This window comes from Gopherus evgoodei, chromosome 11 (genome assembly GCF_007399415.2).
Source record: "Gopherus evgoodei ecotype Sinaloan lineage chromosome 11, rGopEvg1_v1.p, whole genome shotgun sequence".
NCBI lineage: Eukaryota > Metazoa > Chordata > Testudines > Testudinidae > Gopherus > Gopherus evgoodei.
The window spans coordinates 75,789,612-75,811,568 of NC_044332.1; the positions used below are offsets into that span (position 1 = coordinate 75,789,612).

A 21,957-nucleotide genomic window follows, 5' to 3' on the forward strand; every position below is an offset into this window, starting at 1 on the left:
CACGGCACCATGAAATGACTTGCCTGAGTTTGCCCAGAATAGAATGCTGGGCTCCTGAGTCCCAGTCAAGTGCACTAATCACCTGGCCATACCTCCATATGACCTCACAGGGGAGGAAAAAGTTAATGTACTACCCTCCAGAACAGGCAGCCCTGGAGCCGCCCTGGGGCACCTGTTGTGACATGCAGCTGAGGAACCGCTGGCAGGATTTGTGGCTTTATTAACAAGACAATTAAGGGAGAGTTTTCACGGCACCAGCAGCCAGTAAATTTGTCACTCAGGGCTGAACTTGGTGTGACTATTTTACTCCTCAGGAGCTGCTATTAAAAGCTTGAAGGCAGACAGGATGGTGGGCAACAGTGTGAGATTCGGGTGTTTGCAAAAGTCTTGGGTGTGCCAACCTTGAGCCTTCAGAAATCATGTCAGGCATGGAAAAGAAGATGATTGGATTAAAAATCAGATTTTTTTTAAAAGTTGGGAGATTAGTTCCTTTTGGGGGGGTGTTTGTCTTTAGGGCTGCCATTTTCAAGCTCCTGTCTCCACCCTGAAAGGCCAGAAATACCAATTTTTTATTTAAAATGAAAGCTGAGTTTCATAATCTCATGCCTCCAGGAGCTGGGTCTTTGAGGAAAACACCAAATAGCTTGAGCCTCATGATAAAAATCTCGAGAGTAACACTGTAACGTGTGTGTGTGTGTGTGTGTGCTCACTCTGTTTGTGCATCTCTCTGAGTGTGTGAGCTAGTAGCTGGAGGGAACGGGCTTTGTGTGTGTGTGAATCTTGTGTGCGAGAGAGGGGCAGGCAGGGCTTGGGGTGGGGTTTAACTCACAACTGACATGCCCTTCCCTGACCTGATTCTGGGTGTTCCTTGGTCTGAGAGGGGAAGGAATGGATTTGTGTATGAGAAAGCGACAGAGCTCTCTGCCGGCCCTGAGGGCAGGAGCCACCCTGGATTCGCTCCCATGGTCCCTTGTTTCCACGCTGCTATCTTGTGCCGATCTCTCCCAATAGCACTCTCAGAAATGCTGATTCATGGAGCTGGAAACATGCATCAGGATTCGCCCTGTGCAGTCTCAGGCATTCACAGGCGTCTCTGCAGGTCGGGCAGGACACTCAGGGGGAGCTGGAGAAACCTCCCCAGGCCACTCCCATTATGGCACACAGCCTCCAAGGCCGGGCAGAACTCATGGAGTTGGCAGTGGTGTTCTGCCCGTATACTAGGATCGTCGAAGTCATCTTCTGGGCCCTGTGCAGGCTCAGGGAGGGGCTGGGACCAGGCACCTGCACTGGGGCTGCTAAGGGGGCTTGTCCTGAAGGGGGTGGGAGGCTTTGGGGGGCTGGTGGTGTCCGGATTAGAAGGGTGGGTGGGAGGGTTTGCCTCTAAGGGTGCCCCTTGATGCCCTCACCACTTTGTGTTGGGGTCAGCCTGCACCCCTTGGCAAACACGACCCCCTAGAAACAAGATGGGCCAAGCTGCACGTTGATTGCCGAGGAGGCAGCATATTCCTGCACCAGTGACCCCCCCAGAGCAAGGTGGGGAAAGCAGCTTCAAAGTCACACAGCGGGTAGGTTTGTTCTCCCCCCACCACCACCCCCAAGCTGTGATTAGCCAGTGACACACACCCCTGGATGGGCCACTCCGCTGCTTCTCCCAGGAGCAGGCAGTTGAAGAGGTGGCTTTGAAACGTCAGCCCGAGCCCACCACGAGCTCTCCGGGGGTCTCTGGGACTTGGCTGTACCCCTCCTCCGGCAACGGGAGCAAGCCAGCTGGGCTGGGACCAGGACAACCTGCATACGTCAGGGCCACCAGCTGCAATGCCTGGCTGGCCAAGCAGAGCCCCACCCCAGTGCTGAGTCCCCTGGACGTCGACAGGCCTGTCCCAGCAGGCCTGTGCGGCCGCGTGGAACCACAAAGCCATCGGCCAGGATGGCCCCCGTCCATCTGTGCACGGCCGCTCCCTGCCCCTCCCGCAGGCCCACAGAGCAGCCAGGCCCAGCCAGGTTCACTGGTGGCTGCTGGGTTTTTCCAGGCATGGCCTGGTGGGGCTTTAGCCATGCAGCAGTGTTGACCCCAGTGGACGTGGCAGAGTGAAGACACTGTGGGGGGGACAGGGGCTCTCTTCCTGCACGGATCCTCCAGCGTGGGGTGCGTGTGCAGGGAATGTTTGTGCTGAACTAAAGTGGACTCAGGGGAGCACAGAGACAAGCTGGCAGCTTGTTTGATGAATATCCAGCCCCTTATTCCATGTTTCCCTGCCCCACCTCCCCACCCCCCGGTTCCTTCTTTCCTCCCTGGCTCTCAGCTTAGGATAATGAATCCATCGGACAAAATCCAGCCTGGGACTCAGGGCTCAACCCTCAGTCTTTCAAACGGGGGGACGGGGAAGACATCAGGGATTCCGGGGGGCATGTGGGGGAGAATCAGACTCTTTCTCTAACCAGGGCCACGTCTGGGCTGCGGCCTTCCTCCAAACAGCACCGGCTACTGCCAGCTCAACAGATTCATCCCTGTGGTAGAGTGAGGTCCAGCCCAGGAACTGAGGCAGGCAGCAGGCAACTGCCCAAGGCAAGCTATGGGGGCCAGTTTGTCCCCATCCCAGGCTAAGGGAGGGCTGAGGGGGCCCCTGTTGCAATGGCCATAGCATTAGCAAATGAGCTCTGGGCCATAGGCAGGATGCCGGTCTGCCTCGACCTTCTCACCTTCTATCCTTGACCAGCCCCAGCCCTCCCATACCACCCCGCTCCAGATAGGACGACCAGATAACAAGTATGAAAAATCAGGATAGGAGGGGGAGGGGGCAATAGGTGCCTGTACAGTAACTCCTCACTTAAAGTCATCCCGGTTAACATTGTTTCGTTGTTATGTTGCTGATCAGTTAGGGAACATGCTTGTTTAAACTTGTGTAATGCTCCCTTCTAACGTTGTTTGGAAGCCGCCTGCTTTGTCTACTGCTTGCAGGAAGAGCAGCCCATTGCCGCTAGCTGGTGGGGGCTTGTAACCAGGGTGGACCAGCAGCCTCCTGTCAGCTCCCCCATCAGCTCTCCGCTCCCCTAAGTTCCCTGTGCAGCAGCTGCCTGCAGTTCAGCTGTGTCCCTCCCCCCACTGCCAAGTGCTGCTCCTGCCCTCTGCCTTGGAGCTGCTCCCCGAGACTCCTGCTTGCTGTGTCGGGGGGGGAGGAAGAGGGGGGCCTAATGTCAGGCTTTCCCCCTCCCCCTTGCTCCTGCACCTGGCTTACCCCATCTTCCACAGAGCAGGGCTCAAGGCGGAGGGAGCTTGCAGCAACTGCATCTCAGCAAGCTGATCTAATTAACAAGGCAGTGTACTTAAGGCAGGAGTTCTCAGACTGGGGGTCAGGAGTCCTCAGGGAGTTGTGAGGTTATTACATGGGGGTTGTGAGCTGTCAGCCTCCACCCCAAACCCTGCTTGCCTCCAGCATTTATAATGATGTTAAATATATTAAATGTGTTTAATTTATTGGGGGGGGGTCAGACTCAGAGGCTTGCGGTGTGAAAGGGGTAAAAAAAGTTTAAGACTCACTTAAGGGAAATGTGCATATCTCCCTCCATTCCTGCTGCCTTGCAGAGTGAGAGAGTTAACCCTTGAGGGCTCAGCCAATTGCTACTTTAAAATTTTTAATTTAATACTGGCACACAGTGATGATGATTGTGAAGCTTGGTTGAGGTGGAGGAGTCAGAGGGTGGGATATTTCCCTTACTGCTAAATGATAAAGTATTACGTTTAAAACTTATACTGTGTGTATGTGTGTGTGTGTATATGTGTGTGTGTGTATATATATATATATAAAATAGTCTTTTGTCTGGTGAAAAAAATTTCCCTGGAACCTAACCCCCGCATTTACATTAATTCTTATGGGGAAACTGGATTCGCTTAACATCATTTCGCTTAAAGTTGCATTTTTCAGGAACACAACTACAACATTAAGTGAGGAGTTACTGTGTAAGAGAAAGCCCTCAAAATCGGGACTGTTCCTATAAAATCCGGACAGCTGGTCACCCTAGCTCTAGAGTACCCTGCATATGCCCCCTACAACTGGATCTCTTTTAGAGATAGCTTTGGTCCTGGCAGATAGGCTTCCTGCACCAGGGTATTTCCGTGGGACAGCTCAGGCCTGGTGTGCCATCATGAAACTGACTGTATAGACACTTAGGCTGATCCTCTGCACACACACATATGAGTAGCCAGCACAGCAGGTTAGCAGCCATACACGGGCTTTAAGGGCTGTTTGTTAGCAGGGAGCATGGGGGATGATTTATGCAGCTGCACTGGCTGACCTGCTGACGCACAGCAGAGCAGTTCTGCAGGGATGCTTTCCCTCCTCTTCACGTTTCTGGGTGAATGGAGTAGGAGCACACTAGGTACAACCCAGGCAGAAAAGGTACAAATTCTGCACACCTCCAGTGTTCTGCCAAGGCATCTCAGTCCTGACCTGCAGCCACCCCTGGGCAGTTGTGAACCCCTCTTAACACAGGGGGGGTGAGACACCAGCTAGAGCAGGAGGTGGCCGCCAGGGCTGTTTTAGGAGCATATCCTGGCCTCTTGCTCCGGTAGGTTTGAATCCAGCACCACAGAAGTGAAAGGCTAAAGCACTAATGCTCTGCGCTGTCTAAAATCTCCAAAAGGCCCATGCAACCAGACTGTCGCCTTGGCTCCTGGCCTTGCTTGTCCTCCTTAGAACGGAGCCTGTCACGCCGGTCAGCAAAGTACTAATTGGCAACGGTTGGCATTTATCAGTTCACGTCAACCTGTGGCCCGTGGTTTATTTTTAAATGTCCTGCCCCTCTTTCTACACTCTCGCATTCGTGCCACTCAAATCAGACACACTTACAGTGGCCGAAGTGGGGCGGCACACCTACGCCTGGTTGGCTGGCATGAATGTGGAGTGGTAACCCACCCTGCGTGTCTGTGGTACCTTCTATCAAAGCACTAGACCGACGTTAGTGGCTTTCACCACACAGCATCCCCATGAAGGGGGGGTGGGAGGGCAAACACCATTCACCTTGTTTTACAGCTCGGGGAACTGAGTCACAGGAAGAGACTAAGTTGGCCAAAGTCACACTGAGTCGGTGGCACCATCAAAAACAGAGCCCCTCCCTCCTGCCCCCCAGCCCAACCCCCCAGCAGTAATCAATACACAGATAAACCTGTCCAGCTGACTCATGTCACACTTGGAGTGTAAATTCCACGGGGCACGTCTTTTAATTCTGTGTTTGTACAGCACCTGACACCACTGGGTTCCTGGTCCAGGGCTGGTGCTCTTAGGCCACGCAATAAAACAGCTAATCTTCACCATCAGCGGCATAGCTCCGTCTTCTGCCATTGCAGGGGCCTTGGGCACTGGTGGCCCTCGGTCCCTCCGGTTCTCTGCCCGGGGCACACAATGGTTTAGTCTCCTGAGAGCTGTAAGTACTTTAGTCTAATCAATTGGGCTCGATGCAGGAATAGCTGGAGGTGGGAGGGGCGGTCGGTGGCCTGGAAGAAGCGAGAGATCAGACCAGATGAGCAGATAATCCTGTCTGAGCACAGCATCTCTGTCTCGGTGTTTTGCCTCATTATGAGCAAAGCTGACCCTGGGTGGTTTGCGCTCTTGAAAAGTGAAATGACTGACACAGGCTGTAGGATGACAATAAACTGTATTTGCTGAACATTGCCAAGAAACAAACGGGACAAAGTCATCTAGTACATGTCACCGGCACCAGGAGTCACAGCTCTGAATACAGCGGGAATTGTTCAGGTTTGTATGACAAAAAGGAAAATTAAAAAAAAAAAAAACAACCCACCCAAAAACCAAACCGCTCAGGTCACAAGGGTTAAACTCAGAGACTGACTGACCAGACGGACGCGAGGTTGCCAGCATAGCATCAAAGCCGTTCCAAAGGACTCAGAGAAAGAGAAGCCAAATGAAACCAAGGCTTGCATGTGGCAAGCCTGAAATATTGGCTGCCTCAGTGAAGCTCAGACTAGGAGACAGGGTTAGCAGCATATGCTAGAAAAACGGGAAAGAATTCTAGCCAGCAGACCAGTTAAAATACAAGCCAGTACAGAACAGCCTGAAAGCTGGACTTGCCCCATCTCACTGTTTAATAAGACTCCCCCGCTCACCATGGGAAATAATTTCATTCTCAGCCATTGGGGTGTCTCTGCCCGCTCCCCACCCCCCAGGAGAATATAGACTCAGACCTTTGAAAGGGTCAATGCTACATTTGAAGGCTCCGAGCCAAATGTGGCCATTTCCACTGGGCTTCCCCATTGTCAAAATCTGCCTCCCCACTCCAGAGAATGGGGGCAGGAGGGGAGGTTGGTTACTCAGGAACTATGTTCCACAAGAACTGAAGGTGTGAGGTGTAGTCAACTGCCCCCCTCCCATGTGTGCAATGATCTATGGCAGGGTTCTCAACCTTTGAGGCCTCCCCAACATGCTGTAAGAACTTCCCTCCCCAGACCACAGTAACTGTTTTTCTGCATAGCCAGTAAATTAAAAACCAGAGCCAGCGTTAGCGGATAGCAAGTCTTGGGCCCCAAACCAAACTAAGCTCCTCAGGCTTTGGCTTCAGCCCCGGGCAGCGGGGCTCAGGCTTCGGCTTTCTGCCCTGGGCCCCCATGAGTCTAATGCCAGCCTTGCTTTCTGGTTTATTTTGGTGGACCCCCTTAAGCCTGCTTGTGACCCCTCAGGGGACCCCAGGTTGAGAACCTCTGCTCTCTGGGATGTGTGGCGTGCAGTACAAGGAAGGGCCTCCCCCAGCCTGCCCTAATAAGCTTGCTTTGTTTTTCTGGCCTCAGTCCAATCTAATTGCATTGCATCTTGCCCGTGACATGAGGAGCGCAGGTGTTTTCTAGCTTCATACTCCAGGCTGATGGGAAGGCGCAGCCTGCAACACCCCACACAGTACATCAGAGCCTGGGAGCACGGGAAAAGCAGCATCTCCCCCTGGCTGTCATCTGTCTGCAATTCCCTAGGCCGGAGTGGAGTCAGGGGCCACTCTTCCCATTGGACATGTGTTCAGTGGCAACTGGGTCAGGAAAGCTCAAGCCCAGGGCATTCTCTCTCCATCTGAAACCTCCCCCCAGTTCAGACTCAGAGGAGTTGCTCCTCAAAAGGCATTTAGGCTCCTAACTCCCATTGGAGGAGCTGGGCCTGGTGGCCTTGTGTGGTCACGGACTCCGGGGCCCAGGGAGCACACAATACTACCACCAGTGGCAGTGCGGATCCTGCCTTGGCAGCGGTCGGCATTCACTTTGTATGGGTGATGGGGACAGGACATTCAATCTGAGCCTGCATTCCTAGAGCGCCCCCTGCACTCATAGAGGCCATTCCTGGTTCATGGCAGGCTGGACTGGGCAGCCGATGCAGCTCTGGGCCCTTTGTTAGGTAGCGGCTCCCTGGGATTTTAGCCACCGCTGTAGCTGCCCCAGTGCACAGACCCCTCCTGCCGATAGGGTGCAGCCACGTGAACTGTGACTCCTCTGCACTAGGGTTTGTAGCCACCAATGGCGCCACGTCCATGCAAACGCAGCCAAGCCCAAAGGGTCCAACTGAAACTTTCTGCCTCTGCCAGGTGGCATCCCGAGTTCCTCCCCAGCATTGGCTAGGCCCTGGCCAGCACTAAACTGTGCGACTCTGGCAGCGGGCCCATTGGTGCATGCAGGGGCTCCTCTAGCATGGAAGGCCTTTGCACTGGGGGTAAGTCTGTACAACTCTGCTGTGTTCCCAGCTGCGCTGCAGGGGAACATTGCTGGCTTCCTCCACTCCTGTCCACTCCTTTGCTCCAATGCCTGGTCACCCCTGGAGGAGCCATTCATAACACAGAAAGGGAGGGGAAACTTTACTTCCAATGGGCCAAATCTGTCCCAAGTGTCGCTCCAGTGATGCATGGGGAATGGGTCAGTGCTGACTACGGCCAGCAGGACCCAGTCCAGTAAGTTCTTAAGCAAGTGCCTAAGATTCATTTGACTGAGATGGGACTTACGCATGTGCTTCATTGCTGTGACTCTGGCACAATTCAGCAAGGAGGTGCCACGCACCTGCCCTTGACCAACTGAAAGTTACGGGTGCTCAGGAGCTCTCACGCGCCCATAGCAATGCGCAAGCGAGCGCAGAGGCGGCTGGCAGGCTGCTCAATGGAGCTCAGTGGCTGCTGGGTTCTGCAGCAAGGACTGGGGTTTGGCAGTGTCTGTTTTGGAAAAAGGAAGGAGCTGCAGTAACCACTCACACCAAGCAGCAGCATGCGGGCCCCAATTCTGCGCATTCTAGAATATCAGGGTTGGAAGAGACCTCAGAGATCATCTAGTCCAACCCCCTGCTGAAAGCAGGTCTAATCCCCAGACAGATATTTACCCCAGTTCCCTAAATGGCCCCCCTCGAGGACTGAACTCACACCCTGGGTTTAGCAGGCCAATGCTCAAACCACTGAGCTATCTCCCTGCAAGGTGCTGAGGCCGAGGCTTCCCCTGACGGCAGGAGTGGAGCATGTTGTAGACGGCACCCGAGCAGCTTCGAGGCTGGATCGTGTGCTGCCCAAAATACCCAGGTTAGTGACTCAGGGGAGTGACCGCTGGTTTGCAAAGAACAGAGACAGCGCTCCAGCGCGTGTGATTCCTCTTAGTGCCAAGCCAAAGACAGGTTCTGACCACACTGCCCTGTGCAAGAGACTACAGCAGTTATTATTCTCAAGGACCTTCACAGTGATTCACGTCGCCCATCCTTAGCCCTGAACTAGGAGACCTGGTCCTGAGACTACCAACACCCCAACCTGAAATGATGGATGGATGATCTATGCCTCTCCCAACCCCCTTCCTTACCCTCCTCACTCTCCCCTCAAATTTGAGCCTTTATAATTCAAGTGGATGTTCTGAAACTAAACCCACCCTATAAACTGATACTGCCCAGGACAACAGACACTCGAGCCCTGATCCAAAGCTCCAGTCAACGGCCAGACGCCCCTTGACTTCCCCAGGCTTTGGCTTAGGCCGTTGGAGAGCTGGGAGAGGAAAGAAAACTCACCACTTACAGCCTGCATAAAAGGCACCGCTCTGAATTGGAAAGCCAGGTTGAGTGATGGGTGCTTGGTTTCCGCTAGGGAAAACAGCAGGGCAGACTAGCTCAGTGTGCTTGAAGCCCGGGCTGCGGGAGTCTCTCTCTTTGCTAGATGGCCTGACCAGTGAAGAAATGCACAGGGCATTTAGCCAAGGGAAAAGGCAGAGAGCAAGTAGGAGCCAGAGCTGGTTAGGGCTTGTTGTAGCATCCTACTCTCTGAATGCCAGGGAATAAACTCAGATTGCTGACCCTGCTAAGGAGACGGGAGGAAAAAACAGGAGAATGATGCTTATTTCTTTGTCATCAAGTGGCTGTGTGACCGCTGCCCTCTGGGACAAGGCAAGGTGGCTACATTCAAGCTGGAGGGAAACACATAACTGGACCAACTGCGGTTGGAAAGGCAAGAGCTCCCTTCTAACCAAGCCGACAAAACCAGCTGGTAGGAGGAGAGGTGGGGAGAGAAATGCTTTATTGTTGATTCAGTAAAACTCTCCAACAGCAGCTTCACAGACAGAGAAATAGCAGCTCTTCCGAGGCCATCTGATGCGTAGTCCCTAAAACGTTCCCATTCTAGCAGCTAGCGTGGTCACAGAATTTATTGGCCCATTTTACACAGGGATCCATCCTAAGCCAGTGTAGACTGTAGGTTCTTACATCTGACAGGCTCAAATCCAGCCATGGGGTACGGCAGCTGTCTCTTCAGTAAAATAAACGGAGTGGCACCTGCTTACACCAGGGCTAATTTTGGCCCAGGAGCTCAAGGCCTGCCTCCTGCAATATAAGCTGGAGCTTTCTGCACAGGGCAATTTACAATGCCTGGATCTGATCCTGCAGGCCTCATGCCCTCCCATACTCTCACGGAGTTTGTGTGTGCGCGAGAAATGCAGGATCCAGGCCTAGCTGGGAGGCATAGTGCCCGGGTGGTACATCTGTCTGCTCTGAGCAGATTTCTTCAGAAGCAAAGGGCGAGAGAGGGAGAGGCACTTTCCCCTTCAAGCAGCACTGGAACAGAATTCATCAGAGCTGAACGCTACATCGCCTTTTGGGCAGAGGCTCTACAGGGACAATACAGTACCGGACGGTTGCTTTGTTAGCCCTACACACTGAAAAGGCCTTAGTAGGATTTCTTTTGTAACAACTGTCTGGTTCAAACACAGCAGATGACCCAAAAAAACCCCATATACAATAAATTAGAAGTTAGCCCAGCTTCTTAACGTGCTAGTCACTAATAAAACGATTACTTGGGAGACAAACTATAGCTCTGGTACTTGTGATCTTTAAAAAAAAAAATCCAATAGTTCACAGGGTTCTGCATAAAAATCAGCACATTTAAGCCAAGAGCTTGCCGTTAACTAAGTTAACCCACTTTTTGATAGCTAGATATCCCTCTAAAATTTTTTCCCTAACATTGTTCTTTGAAGGAGCAACTGGATTTACAAAGGCATAAAAATAGAGATTTTGAAAGGGCAGCATGTTAGTTAAGATGCTCAAGGCACCTCTGATTAAAATGATGGGATAATATTCTACAGCGCTGGCTTACAGCACAGCTGTGCTGTGAGCAGTTACTCTTGAATAGACTTGTATTTTTGGAACTGGGGCATGGAAGGAGGAAAAGGATAAAGGAATATCAGTTGCACCAATTTCCCCCGCATCTCACACATAATAACAAGATATGGAGAGAATCTGAGGACATGGACCAGATTCTGCTCTCAGTTACCCTGGTGTGAATCCAGAGTGACTCCATTGGTGTTAGTTACGCTACTGTGTAAATCTGGGGTAACTCCGGTGTTCCTGAATTTACATAAGCGTCACTGAAATCACAAGCTGACCATTAACCCCAACCCCCCCCCCCCCCCACACACACACACACTTTTGACCTGCAAGAAGGTTTTTTTCCCTTGATATTGTACAAGCAGGATCAGAAAGATGGGCTTGTTTTGGAGGTTTAACTGTGCCAGAACGTTTTGCATGCTTTGCTAAAGCCAGCTTATGTTAGGCGAGAGTGTTATTTCATACAGTGTCCTAAGTATGGAAGAGGTAGCTACAACTATACCAACCCTGTCAAGGCAAAAAGGAGGAGTTTGGGCAGGGAGGTGTGACCTTAAAAAACAAGAGATTAGATCTGCTTGAGCAGCATTTAAAGTAACTCCATGTGACTTTAGGATCTCTGGGGAATCTAATCTGTTGACTTTGACACGTGTAAGACCCACTTTGTTTTATTTTAAGCAAGCAGGCTGCAGGGGAGTTTCAAACTCCCAGAACCAAACAGGAGCAAAGAATTGTGAGGAAGGCCAGTGTCAGTATTAGGACCTGGAGTATCGTCCCCACGTCGACGCTGTGATAGTCACGCGTCTAACTTGTCACAATATAATAAAGTCATGCAGCAATTTTAAATAAGTATTCAAACAGTTCACTTTTCTCTGACTTCAATTTGTTCACCAGCACAGGATTGGAGGAAGCAGGTCTAACAATACTTCATATGCAGAATTCAAAAAAGGAAAATAAAAATAAGCGCACAACCAGAAACACAGAAAGCAGAGTTGTTTTCTCAGTGGTATGTCTCAGATATTCTGTCTCACTCTTTCTTTCCCCCCACCCTCTTCCATAAAACTGCACTTTCTAAACAGCCAGATTTCAAAACCATCCCTGCCTACATGAATCTAAACTTTTCTGCTTTATTAACAGGCTTTTTTATTCTTATTATTTCACAGCTAGTTTAAACAAATCCAAAGTTTCAGATTTTTTCCCTCTCTTTTTAATTTGTCAGTTTCCCAATTTTCCCTCAAGAACATTTTCCGGGGCGGCATGTGCTGCTGCGATCATCCAGCTCCGAGGTCTGGAGGAATTTTGGACCAAGCCCAGCTGCACACATTTCACTCCGATATGCACTCTTCCTGATAACTTTTTGTGGTTGCTTTTAAACGTATAAAATCACAGTTCATGTTACAGCTTCAAAGGAAGAAAACAAAAACACACACACACACACACACAATCATATTTGTGAACACTGTACACTAAATAGGTCTTTTCAACAGCAGAATAGGACGTTTGGCCTATCATAGGTTGTAACATGGGCAGTGCCTGAAACTTTAAGGATACCATGCCAGCAACCTAGATCACAAAACAGCTGAACCCACCCACCCATGAGTATCTTTGCTGACAGGCTCAGAGCATGGGACAGCTGGGCTCAGATCCTCAAAGGTATTTAGGATCCTAACTTCAATTGATTTCAGTGGCAGTTAGGAGCCTTTGACGATCTAGGCCTTAGCGCTTTCCTGTTCGTGTATCAGACTGACATCCCCAAAATTCAGCCAAAACAGCATTTACAGGTACCACGCGAAGCCAGTTCTGCATCAGCCTCGGAATTCAAATGCTGCCAAATCAAAATGGGAAAGGGGCATTTGATCTGTCTTCTTATTATGTATATATTTTAATAACACTTTTGAATTCATTTTACTGCTAAAACCTTGCTCTTTAAGAAGAATCCAACCTTTAAGTTGACACTTTTTTTAGGCTCATGTTCCTTTAAAATTCTCTTTTCTTTTGTTTTAAAACACCTGCCGGAAAACTTGCTTTCTTCTGGCAAAAAAAATCAACTGGCAGCTCCGGGCTCTCACTGCACCCGCTCTGTGAAATTCTCCGGGAAAACCCCCCGACTTTGATCAAGTTCCTTACGCTGGAGCCAGTCAGCCTCTTTCACGCCCATCAGCCATCCTTCATCCTGGCAGAGAGAGAGAGATCAGATACCAAGGGCCAATTATTTTTTTATGCAGTGCAGGTTGGGAGATATCAGAAAGGGAGTGAGTGAAACAGATGCACAAAGTGATGCTCTGAGCTAGCCTTACTGGACTCCAAACAAGACGGGCAAAGGAGCGTCTTTTCATTTTTGCAGTTAAGCCCACCTCCCACTGGAGGCAATGGCAAAGCTCCCAGCCCTGTCTGATTATATGCAAGGCCTGAGCTTGCTCTCACGCCACCTGTCAATCAGGACTCCCACTGAAGTCAGATCAGTGCCAGAGAGATCAGAACCTGGCCCATGGGCAAAGGGGGCGAGCAGACCCCTGCGGCGCAATGGGATCCAGTGTACGTCTTTACATTGAGACGGGGGGGGGGTCCCTTCCTAGATGATGCGCTTTCACTGGACCACGAGTTACTGGGCTCGGTGTAGGAATTGTTGCATGGAATTCCCTGGCCCATGTCATGTAGGAGCTCGGACTGGATGGTCCTTGTGGCCTTAAAACCTATGGATAACCTATAAACCAGGAGGAACTGCATAGCCACCAGCAGAGCCCTGCCGTTGTACAATCCCTGCCCCTGGGTGTTTTGTCCTCTGCCGAGGTCATTCAGCAAGGAGGTTCCCTGCAGATTGGGAGTGCGTCTGGAGTAGGAGAGGTTTCAGGGGAGAAGGCTGCTCAGACATGCAGACGCTCTTGCCTGGTGCAGTTCTCTCTGCTCAGCTCTGTGCTGTCACGAGGAAGCATCCTCTCAGCTAGCAGCATGCAAAGGCTCCGGGGTGGGGGCACCAGCCACGTGCATGGAGACAGCCAACGGGTTCATATCCTGGCCCCACGGACAGTGCATGCATGGAGGACTGTTTACTACAACAGCTGTACATGTTGATCTGTACCCTGCATCCACCTCTTTGGGTGAGGCATCCACCTCAGCCCTGAACTCATTTATATGCATCCCGTCAGACTAAGCCAGGGGTGGGAAAAATACGGACCATGGGCCGGATCCAGCCCGGTCTTAACATTTCTGTCTGGCCTCCTCTACCTCCCTTGCAATCTCTGGGCCACTAAAAGTCCCATGGCGCAGAGGGGCGCTCAGACAGGCTGCCTGCCTGACGTGGCCCCACGGCACTCCTGGAAGCAGCTGCAGCCAGCTGCTGCTGGCACATCTCTACATGCCCCGGGCGGCGGGGAGGTGGCTCCACGTGCTGCCCTCACCCCCAGCACTGTCGTCACAGCTCCCATTGGTCAGAAACCAGCCAACTGGAGCTGTGGGGGCAGTGCTTGTAGGCAAAGTCAGCACATGGAGACCCGCTGCCTCCCTCCCCGCAAGGGGCGCGCAGAAACATGCCGGCAGCAGCCAGCCGCAGCCGCTTCCAGGTGCAGCGTGGGCCACGGCATGCAGGCAGGCAGCCTGCCTGCCTGAGCCCTGCTGTGCTGCCGGCCCAGAGCCGCCTGTGGTAAGCGCCTTCCAGCCTCGCACCCCAACCCCCTGCCCCAGGCCAGAACCCCCTCCTGCACCCAAACTCCCTCCCAGATCCTGCATGTCATCCCCTGCCCCAGCCCAGAGCCCCCTCATCCAAACTCCGTCCCAGAACCCACATCCCTCACCCTCTCCTGCACCCCAACACTCTGCCCCAGCCCGGAGCTCCCTCCTGCACCGAAACTCCCTCCCTAACCCCGCATCTGACACCTGAGCTGCTGGATTTGAGCACGGAGGCTGCAGATGGTTACACACAATTAAATACATTGATTGCCTGGTTTTCCAAGCTCTCTCTGCTCACATGCATCAAGTGTGCTCTTTGATGGGTACGCTTCACAGGTCCAGGTTTTGCCAGAGATGAGCTGGAGCAGAGGATGCTCTGGAAGCTATTGTTAGTAGGCTGCAACACTCAGAGCATGGCTGGTGGCAGCCTGGACAACCACAGCACTGTGGCTCTCAGAGCTTCATCCAGCTCAAGTGCACGTATAGGGCATAGAGAAACTCTGCTCCATAAGCACCCTCTCCTGCCAGCGAAGCTGGAAGGGAATCTCCCTATCACTCCCCATAGGATCAGAGTTTCTATCCTGGAAGCTGCTAGAGGCAGGTAAGTCCAAGCCAGAAGAGGATACCATAGCCAGCAGAAATGGCCTGTTTGAGCTCCTCCCAAGACTCTCTCACACTGCAGGGAGCAGCTGTAAATCTCCGAGTGCTTTACAGACAGGTGCATATGCAGCGTTAATTCCATCTTCCCGGCAGGGATGCGACTTGCCCAGATAACACAGTAAGCCAATGGCAGAACTGAGACTGGGACTAGAACCCCCCCCTCTTCTGCCTTCCAGTTTGTATGCACCGCACTGCCTGCCTGCCATTAAAAAGGTATTCAAAGAGCTGGCTTTATCCCTGGCTGAATCCAGACCTCCATGGGGGAAATCCAGCCCCACGGTTTTGTTCTAAAGAGCAGGGAATTCTACCTGCTTCAAAAGCCACCAGGGCTGCAGGGCAGGGAGGTTAGATCTGTGTTTTCCTAGCAGCTGCCCTCCTCTCCGGTTAACAGAACAACTGCAGCTTCCCTAAACTGGAAGTCCTGAATCTCAGCATGGCTAGGAGGATTTCCTCAACGCTTTTATGGAGGGCTCGTAATAAACAAAGTCAGTCCCAGCTCATTCACCTTGGGCTTGGAGCTGGGAGAGTCTGAACCTCTCCGTAGGCGAGTCAGGCAAGATTATCACAAGATTCTGCAGCTGAAGGATGACGGTTTGTTCTAGTCCTTAGACTATATAGCCATCTGCTGAGCAATGACATGAGAGCAATACCAAAACATCCCTGATGGGATAGCTGCCATAGCTACACTGAAGTCAAGGACCTGCTCCATAGCATGCTGCCTCCTTAGGATACGTCTACACTGTCGCTGTCCCATCGCAGGTAGGATCTCACTCTTCAGGTGTAGCTACGCTGTAGCTGGGAGGAGTGACGCCACATATACACACTCGCTTTGATGGAGTTAGTGCACTAAACTTAGCGGCGTAGCCCTGGGTGCAACACCGTCCGGGCTCCTTGATTCATACTCAGGTGGCTAGCCCACCCCTCCCCCACGACCACACTGGCCCATTTAGCGCACTAGCTCGCCCATGTACATCTACCGCATGTACATCTATTGAGCTGGGAATGACCCCTCCCAGCTGCAGTGTAGACACGCCCGAAGAGTGAAGCCCTGGAGCTTCCCCTCTCCACTCCACCTGCTGGGAAGATTCCCTGTAAGCAGAGGATCTGTATACCCGGGATTGCAGCCTGCGATTCTCAGCACGCTAGGAGCTGGGATTGGGAGCAGGAAGAAGATGAAGAACAGCCTTGATTTAGCCAAGTAATGCCCCTTGCTGGCTGATCAAGGAGCAGCACTGACAGGTGCCCTCCTGAGGCCTGACCAGCTGCTCTGCTGGCAGGAGGAAGCCCTAGCTACCTTAGGATGTAGTCACAGGAAAGAGGAGAGGGATAATTTTTTGTAGAGGGCCCCGCCCACCCACACCCCACTTTCCAGGCTGATGTCTCTGCAGGACCCCCACTCTAGGAGAAAACCCACCCTAGGTTCTCCACCCAGCTGCCAGCAACAGACCGCAGCCAATGAGGGGAGGAAAAGTGATCAGTCCTGACCCCTCCCAGCCTTCTCTCCCCCCTACCCCTCACCTGCTCATCCGGGTTGTCGAACGGAATCACCAGCACCACGTCCCCAGCCTTCAGCGGCAGCTCGTCGCTGTCCGTGGCCGCATAGTCATGCATGGCCTGAACCTATGAGAGATAAGGACTCGGATGAGCACCCGCCCAGCTCTCCAAAGGAGAGATGAAGCATGCAGAACCTTGTGCAGAATTTTCAAATCTCTGCGATTCCCGTTTCTTCAGGACAGTTTTATGCCAGCCATTTCAGCCCAGATCCTCGAAGTAATTGAGGTGCCCAATCCCCAATGATTTCAAAGGGAGTTAGGCACTATGCCTCTGAGGATCTGGGCCTTTGTCCCTCCCATCTCTGTTTCTCTATCACTTACATACAGTCGCTCTGCCTCCCCCGGAAATGAATTGCTCAGACTCAGCTGCTTTGGTGTAGATAGGCCTCTGCTTCTAGACCCAGGCTGAGTTCCCTATTTAAGGCAAATGAGTAACTTGGGCCAATGGAGTCATGGCATTGGAGTCCACAGTAGCTGTTCTTACCTAGGGTGACCATACGGCCCATTTTGGCTGGGACAGTCCCTTTTTTAAGCCCTGTTCCAGACATCCCGACTTTTTTGGCAAAAGAGGGCATTTGTCCTGTTTGTTCCTGCTGACTGATCAAAATGGCAAGAACACATGGGATAAATGGCCACTTGTGTCAAAAAAGTGGGGTGCGGTGGGGAGGAACGTGTGGTGGGGAGATGCCAGCCCTGTGTGTGGGAGAGGCTGGCTTGGAGGGTGGGGGAGGGTTTCAGGGCATGGGGGACGGGCGGGGTTCCAGCAACCAACAACAGTCTTGAGCAGGGGCGGGGGGGAGGCGGCAGGGCAAGGTTCCAGTGACCCGGTCAGCAGGGCTCCAGTGACCAGCGACAGCCTCCTGTGGGAGCCCTGCAGGGTTCGAGTGACCAGTGACAGCCTGACTGGAGGCCGGCAGGGTTCAAATGACCAGTGAGTAATGACTGCCTCAAGTTGGGGGCTGGCAGGGTTCGAGTGACCAGTGACAGTCTAGGGGGAGCGCCTTGGGTGAGCAGCTGGGGCCAGCCCCATGGGGGGTGGGGAGGCTTTGGGCATTTCCTTTTGGGAGATATGGTCACCCTATTCTTACCTCCAAAGGGCATAGCTCCCCTTTAAAGAGAGGCTGAGAGTTTCTGACACCCACCTTAGCCCAGGGCACAGAAAATGCCTGCAGGTTAGAAGTCACCCCGCAGTTTGGGGCAGATCCCAGCACCATCAAACACCAGAGCGGCTGCGATCTGGGATCTTATTTCCACTGCTCACTCTTCTCACGCCTCTTTATGGGATGGTCTCCAAACCCCCAGATGGGACTGACCCTAGAAATCTGGTGTGTTGGAAACGCAGCTCTGAACTTTCAGGCCTGACTGTGGTTTATCTGCCCGAGTTCTGCCTTTAATGGGACCCTGTCACACTTTTCCAGATGACAACGGGCACCTGGTCAAGAGGACCAATTGGCGTAGCCAGAGCCCTGATTCAATGTCTCTCCCACTTGCAGGGCTCCATCAGGCTCAGCCTACAGGGATTAGAGCTTTCCCCATCCCCCTACCCCTGGGATGGGGAGAGGTGGACATGACTTCAACCTGCCCCCTGCAGAACAAAAGCCCGGGGGGGGGGGGCAAATAGGCTGCCCCCTGCACTGGCTGCAATGAACCTGACCCGGTATCTGAGGGAACCCATCCCATAGTCCCTGGCAGCCCCATAGCCACTGGTGTCACAGCACTTGGTGTAACGCCTCCTGCATGTGGGTCGCAGGGACGGATCAGCCCCCACCCCGCACGCACTTACCTTAAACAGGAAGCCCGGGGGCATGTCGGCCCTTTCAGAGGGGGCGCTGCCCTCCTCGGTGCCATTGACGGTGGCTGGGAATGTCTCCACGACGACAGCAGGCAGAGAAGTCTGGGGGGGGGGGGGACAGGCGGAAAAGAGAAGGGGAGAAAGGGAACAAAGCGAGACTGAGAAAAGAGCGTCCAAACTGCTCCCCCGCCGCAGGGACCCACTAAATCCAGCCACTGCCTGCCCCGGATCCCAAGCGCCTTGATTGGCAGTGCGGTTTCCAAGCATGCTCGGCCATGTCAGCTTATAGCCGTGACTGGCGCAAAAGGGAAAGCAGAGAAGGTGGAAGATACTATCGAGGGATCCGGGCTTGTATCAGTGACCTTAGGCTGGGCGATGAAGGTGGTTTGACTACTTTTTGGGGGACAATATGGACATTTTTGTATTCTCTGGGGAATGTTGTATCTGCGCTGCCATACTGAACATTTAGGGAGCCCCATCAAGCTCACAGCCGTGAAATACACATGCAGTGGTGCCACGCTGCTGGGACATTCACATCTCCTCATGGTACCCCTGTGGAGCAGCCAGTGGCATAACACCCCTCTTACAGACTGGGAAATGGAGGCAGTGAGGTGACACAACTTGCTCGAGGTCACAGCAAGAGTTAGAGGTCTGGGGATTCGGGCTTATCACAACTCCTACTGGCTTGGCTTTGGGGCATGGGAGGGTTAGGGGACTGAGGAAGGTTCCTCATCTGCTCCCAAAGGCCTTGGCTCGAGCGTGCAAGACAAACAGTGCATGTCTGGTCTGTGAACAGGGACACAACGTGAGCATGCCAGCCACACGGGCAGTTTCCAAGCCTGATCATTTCACAGCCCCTCTTTCCATCACAGCTGCCCCTGCAAATCAAGAGCGGGGTAAGAGAGGACGGGACCCCACCTTCCCTACGTTCTTACAGGAGCAGATCCTGAGTCAGTTTCCGTTTTAGGTGATTCAGCTCCAGCTGCGGCTTCTGTCCCGGATGCTTCGGCACTAGCAGGAGGTGCTTCCGTCCCAGCCGGCTTGGCACTGGCAGGAGCGGTTTCTGTTGGCTGCAACAAAAGAGGCATCCAGGAAGAGAGTTATTTTGGGGGGGGGGGGAGAAGACAGAGAGAGTCTGTGCATGGGAAAGAGATGACTTTAAAGATTACACTCTCCAGGCAGAGATCACAGCTAGCCAGATTACGGAGATCTACGCTGTCCACCACTGCCATTTCCTGGCAATTAGGAAAATGATTCTTGCTCGTATATTTTCCTGACTCTCCATAGTCTAACAAGCCTGTAGTTCCCACTCCATCCAGTCTCAGGTAAAGCTCTGAGTAAAATTAGTGGAAGTTTTACCTGAGTACAGAATGAATTAGTTGACTGCATGCAGCCACAGAAAAGGAGACAACCACATGCAGGTACACGCAGCTGACCTGACACTTTCATTTGCTGGGCCAAATACTGTTCTCAGTTACTCCAATAAAGGCGCTCCATTGCAGTCACTGGGGCTACCCCAATTCACCCAGGTGTAACCAAGAGCAAACTCTGATCCATTCTCTATATAGAACAGGTACAGATCTCTATGGAATTATAACGGAATCGTGGAAGTACGTGCATGGTGTCGGCAAGAGGGCTTTGGCTTCTTCTCCTTCCTGGAACCATCAGCTGGTTGTCGAATTACGGTGCTGGGGTGGGCTCCCTCTAGCAAATACTAGGAGGAGCATCTCTGGACATGCTCTGGCTAACCTGATAAGGAGAGCTTTAAACTAGGTCTTATGGGGGATGTGACAAAAACCCAGCCAATGCACATCTAGGCTCAAGTATTGAAAACATGGGAAAGGGGAAAATTTCTGGAGATGGGGCTAAAAATCAAAACTGCATTAAAAAGGCAAAAGGAAAGGCAAACAGGGCAGTCTGCAAAATATCTTCCAGGCCTGTACACAAATGCAGGGAGTTTGGGGAAGAAGCAGGATGAACTGAAGTCATGGTGTATGAAGCAAATGACTTAACTGGCATTACAGAAAGTTGGTGGGATAACTCCTATGATTGCAGTTCCAGCATTCAGGGATATAGCTTGTTCCCGAGGGAGAGATAAGAGGGAGAAAAGAGGTGGTGTTGCACTGTATGTCAGCAACATATACACTTGCTTCAAGATCCACGGAGATGTGAATGATGGACCTACTGAGAGTCTTTAGGTGACGATAAAAAGGGAAAGGTCGGTAGTGATGTTATGGTAGGGGTCTATTATAGACCACCAAATCAGGAAGAGGAGAAGTGGATGAGTCATTCTATAAGCAAACAACAAGATTAGCTAACACACCTGAGGTAGTATTAATGGGGGATTTTAACTTCCCTGATATCTGCTGGAAGACTAATGCAGCAAAGCACAGTATGTCCTGCAAGTTCTGTGTAGGGGACAACTTTCTGATTCAGGAAGTTGAAGAAACAACTAGAGAGTCATCCATTTTGGATCTGGTTTTGACCAACAGGGATGAATTAGCTATGAATGTGAAGGTGGTTGGGAATTTGGGAAGCAGTGATCATGATCTGATAGAATTCAAGATCCTAAGGAAAGGAGGACACGAGAACTGCAAAACAAGGACACAGGACTTCAGAAAAGTGGATCTCAAATGACTCAGAGAAATAGTAGGCAAGGTCCCATGGGAAGACTAATTAGGAAGAAAAGGAGTCAAAGGGGGCTGGCAGTTCTGAAAAGATATAACACTAGAAGCTCAACATCAAGCTATTCCGATAGAGGAAGGATAAGAAGAGCCACAGGAGGCCAAGGTGGCTGCACAGGGAGCTTCTAAGCTATCTAAAAACCCAAAGGGACACATACAGGAAATGGAAGGGAGGCATGTCACTAAAGAGTATACATGGGAATAGCATGAGCGTCTAGGGACAAAACCAGGAAAGCCCAGGTAAAGAATGAGTTACAGCAAGCAAGAAATGTTAGAGACAAAACAGGGTTCTTCAACATGTCAGGCAAAAAGAAAGATCAAGGATGGTTTGGGTCCACTGCTCAATGGAGAAGGTGAGCTGGTAATGGAAGATGATAGGAAGCCAGAGCTGCTCAATGCCTACTTTGCTTCAGTCTTCTCACAAAAAAAAAAAAAAAAAAAAAAAAACACAAAAAACACCATGTGACCAGATGACTAGCAAACTTACCATAGACAATAAAAGGAATGGATGCAGATCAGGATAAGTAAAGAACACATCAGAGATCTTCTGACCATTCTGAATGAATTCAAATCAGCAGGGTCTGATGCTATTCACCCCACGGCGCTGAAGGAATTAGCTGAAGAAATCTCAGAGTCACTGGCAATAATATTTGCAAACTTATGGAGGACAGGAGAGGTCCTGGAAGACTGGAGAAGGGCTAACATAGTTCCCATCTTTTTAAAAGGGTAGGAGGGAAAGGAAGAGCTGGGAAACTACAGACCAGTCAGCCTGGCTTCGATACCTGGGAAGCTACTAGAGCAATGTATAAAACATTCAATTGTAAATACCTGGAGGATGAAGAGGTAATCATTAGCTGCCAGCATGGATTTACTAAGAACAAATCATGCCAAACCAGCCTGATCACCTTCTTTGACAGGGTAACTGGTTTTCAGATGAGGGAAAATGTGGTGGACATAATATATATGGACTTCAGCAATGCTTTTGACACAGTCCTACATGA

At 51.6% G+C, this 21,957-nt stretch overlaps 1 protein-coding gene across 6 annotated transcripts in view; it reads right to left on the reverse strand.

The window, feature by feature from the left end:
* Positions 1-11,253: 11,253 nt before the first annotated feature.
* Positions 11,254-21,957, reverse strand: part of BIN1 (bridging integrator 1) — a 157,766-nt gene continuing 147,062 nt past the window's right edge. For all 6 annotated transcript variants that reach the window (XM_030580345.1, XM_030580344.1, XM_030580346.1 and 3 more), the window contains 4 exons: positions 19,208-19,342; positions 18,264-18,374; positions 16,446-16,547; positions 11,254-12,774 (listed from right to left, as the gene is read on the reverse strand). In XM_030580345.1, coding sequence (XP_030436205.1) covers positions 12,667-12,774; positions 16,446-16,547; positions 18,264-18,374; positions 19,208-19,342 — 456 coding nt within the window. In that variant the 3' untranslated portion in view covers positions 11,254-12,666. The remainder of the gene's footprint in view (positions 12,775-16,445; positions 16,548-18,263; positions 18,375-19,207; positions 19,343-21,957) is intronic.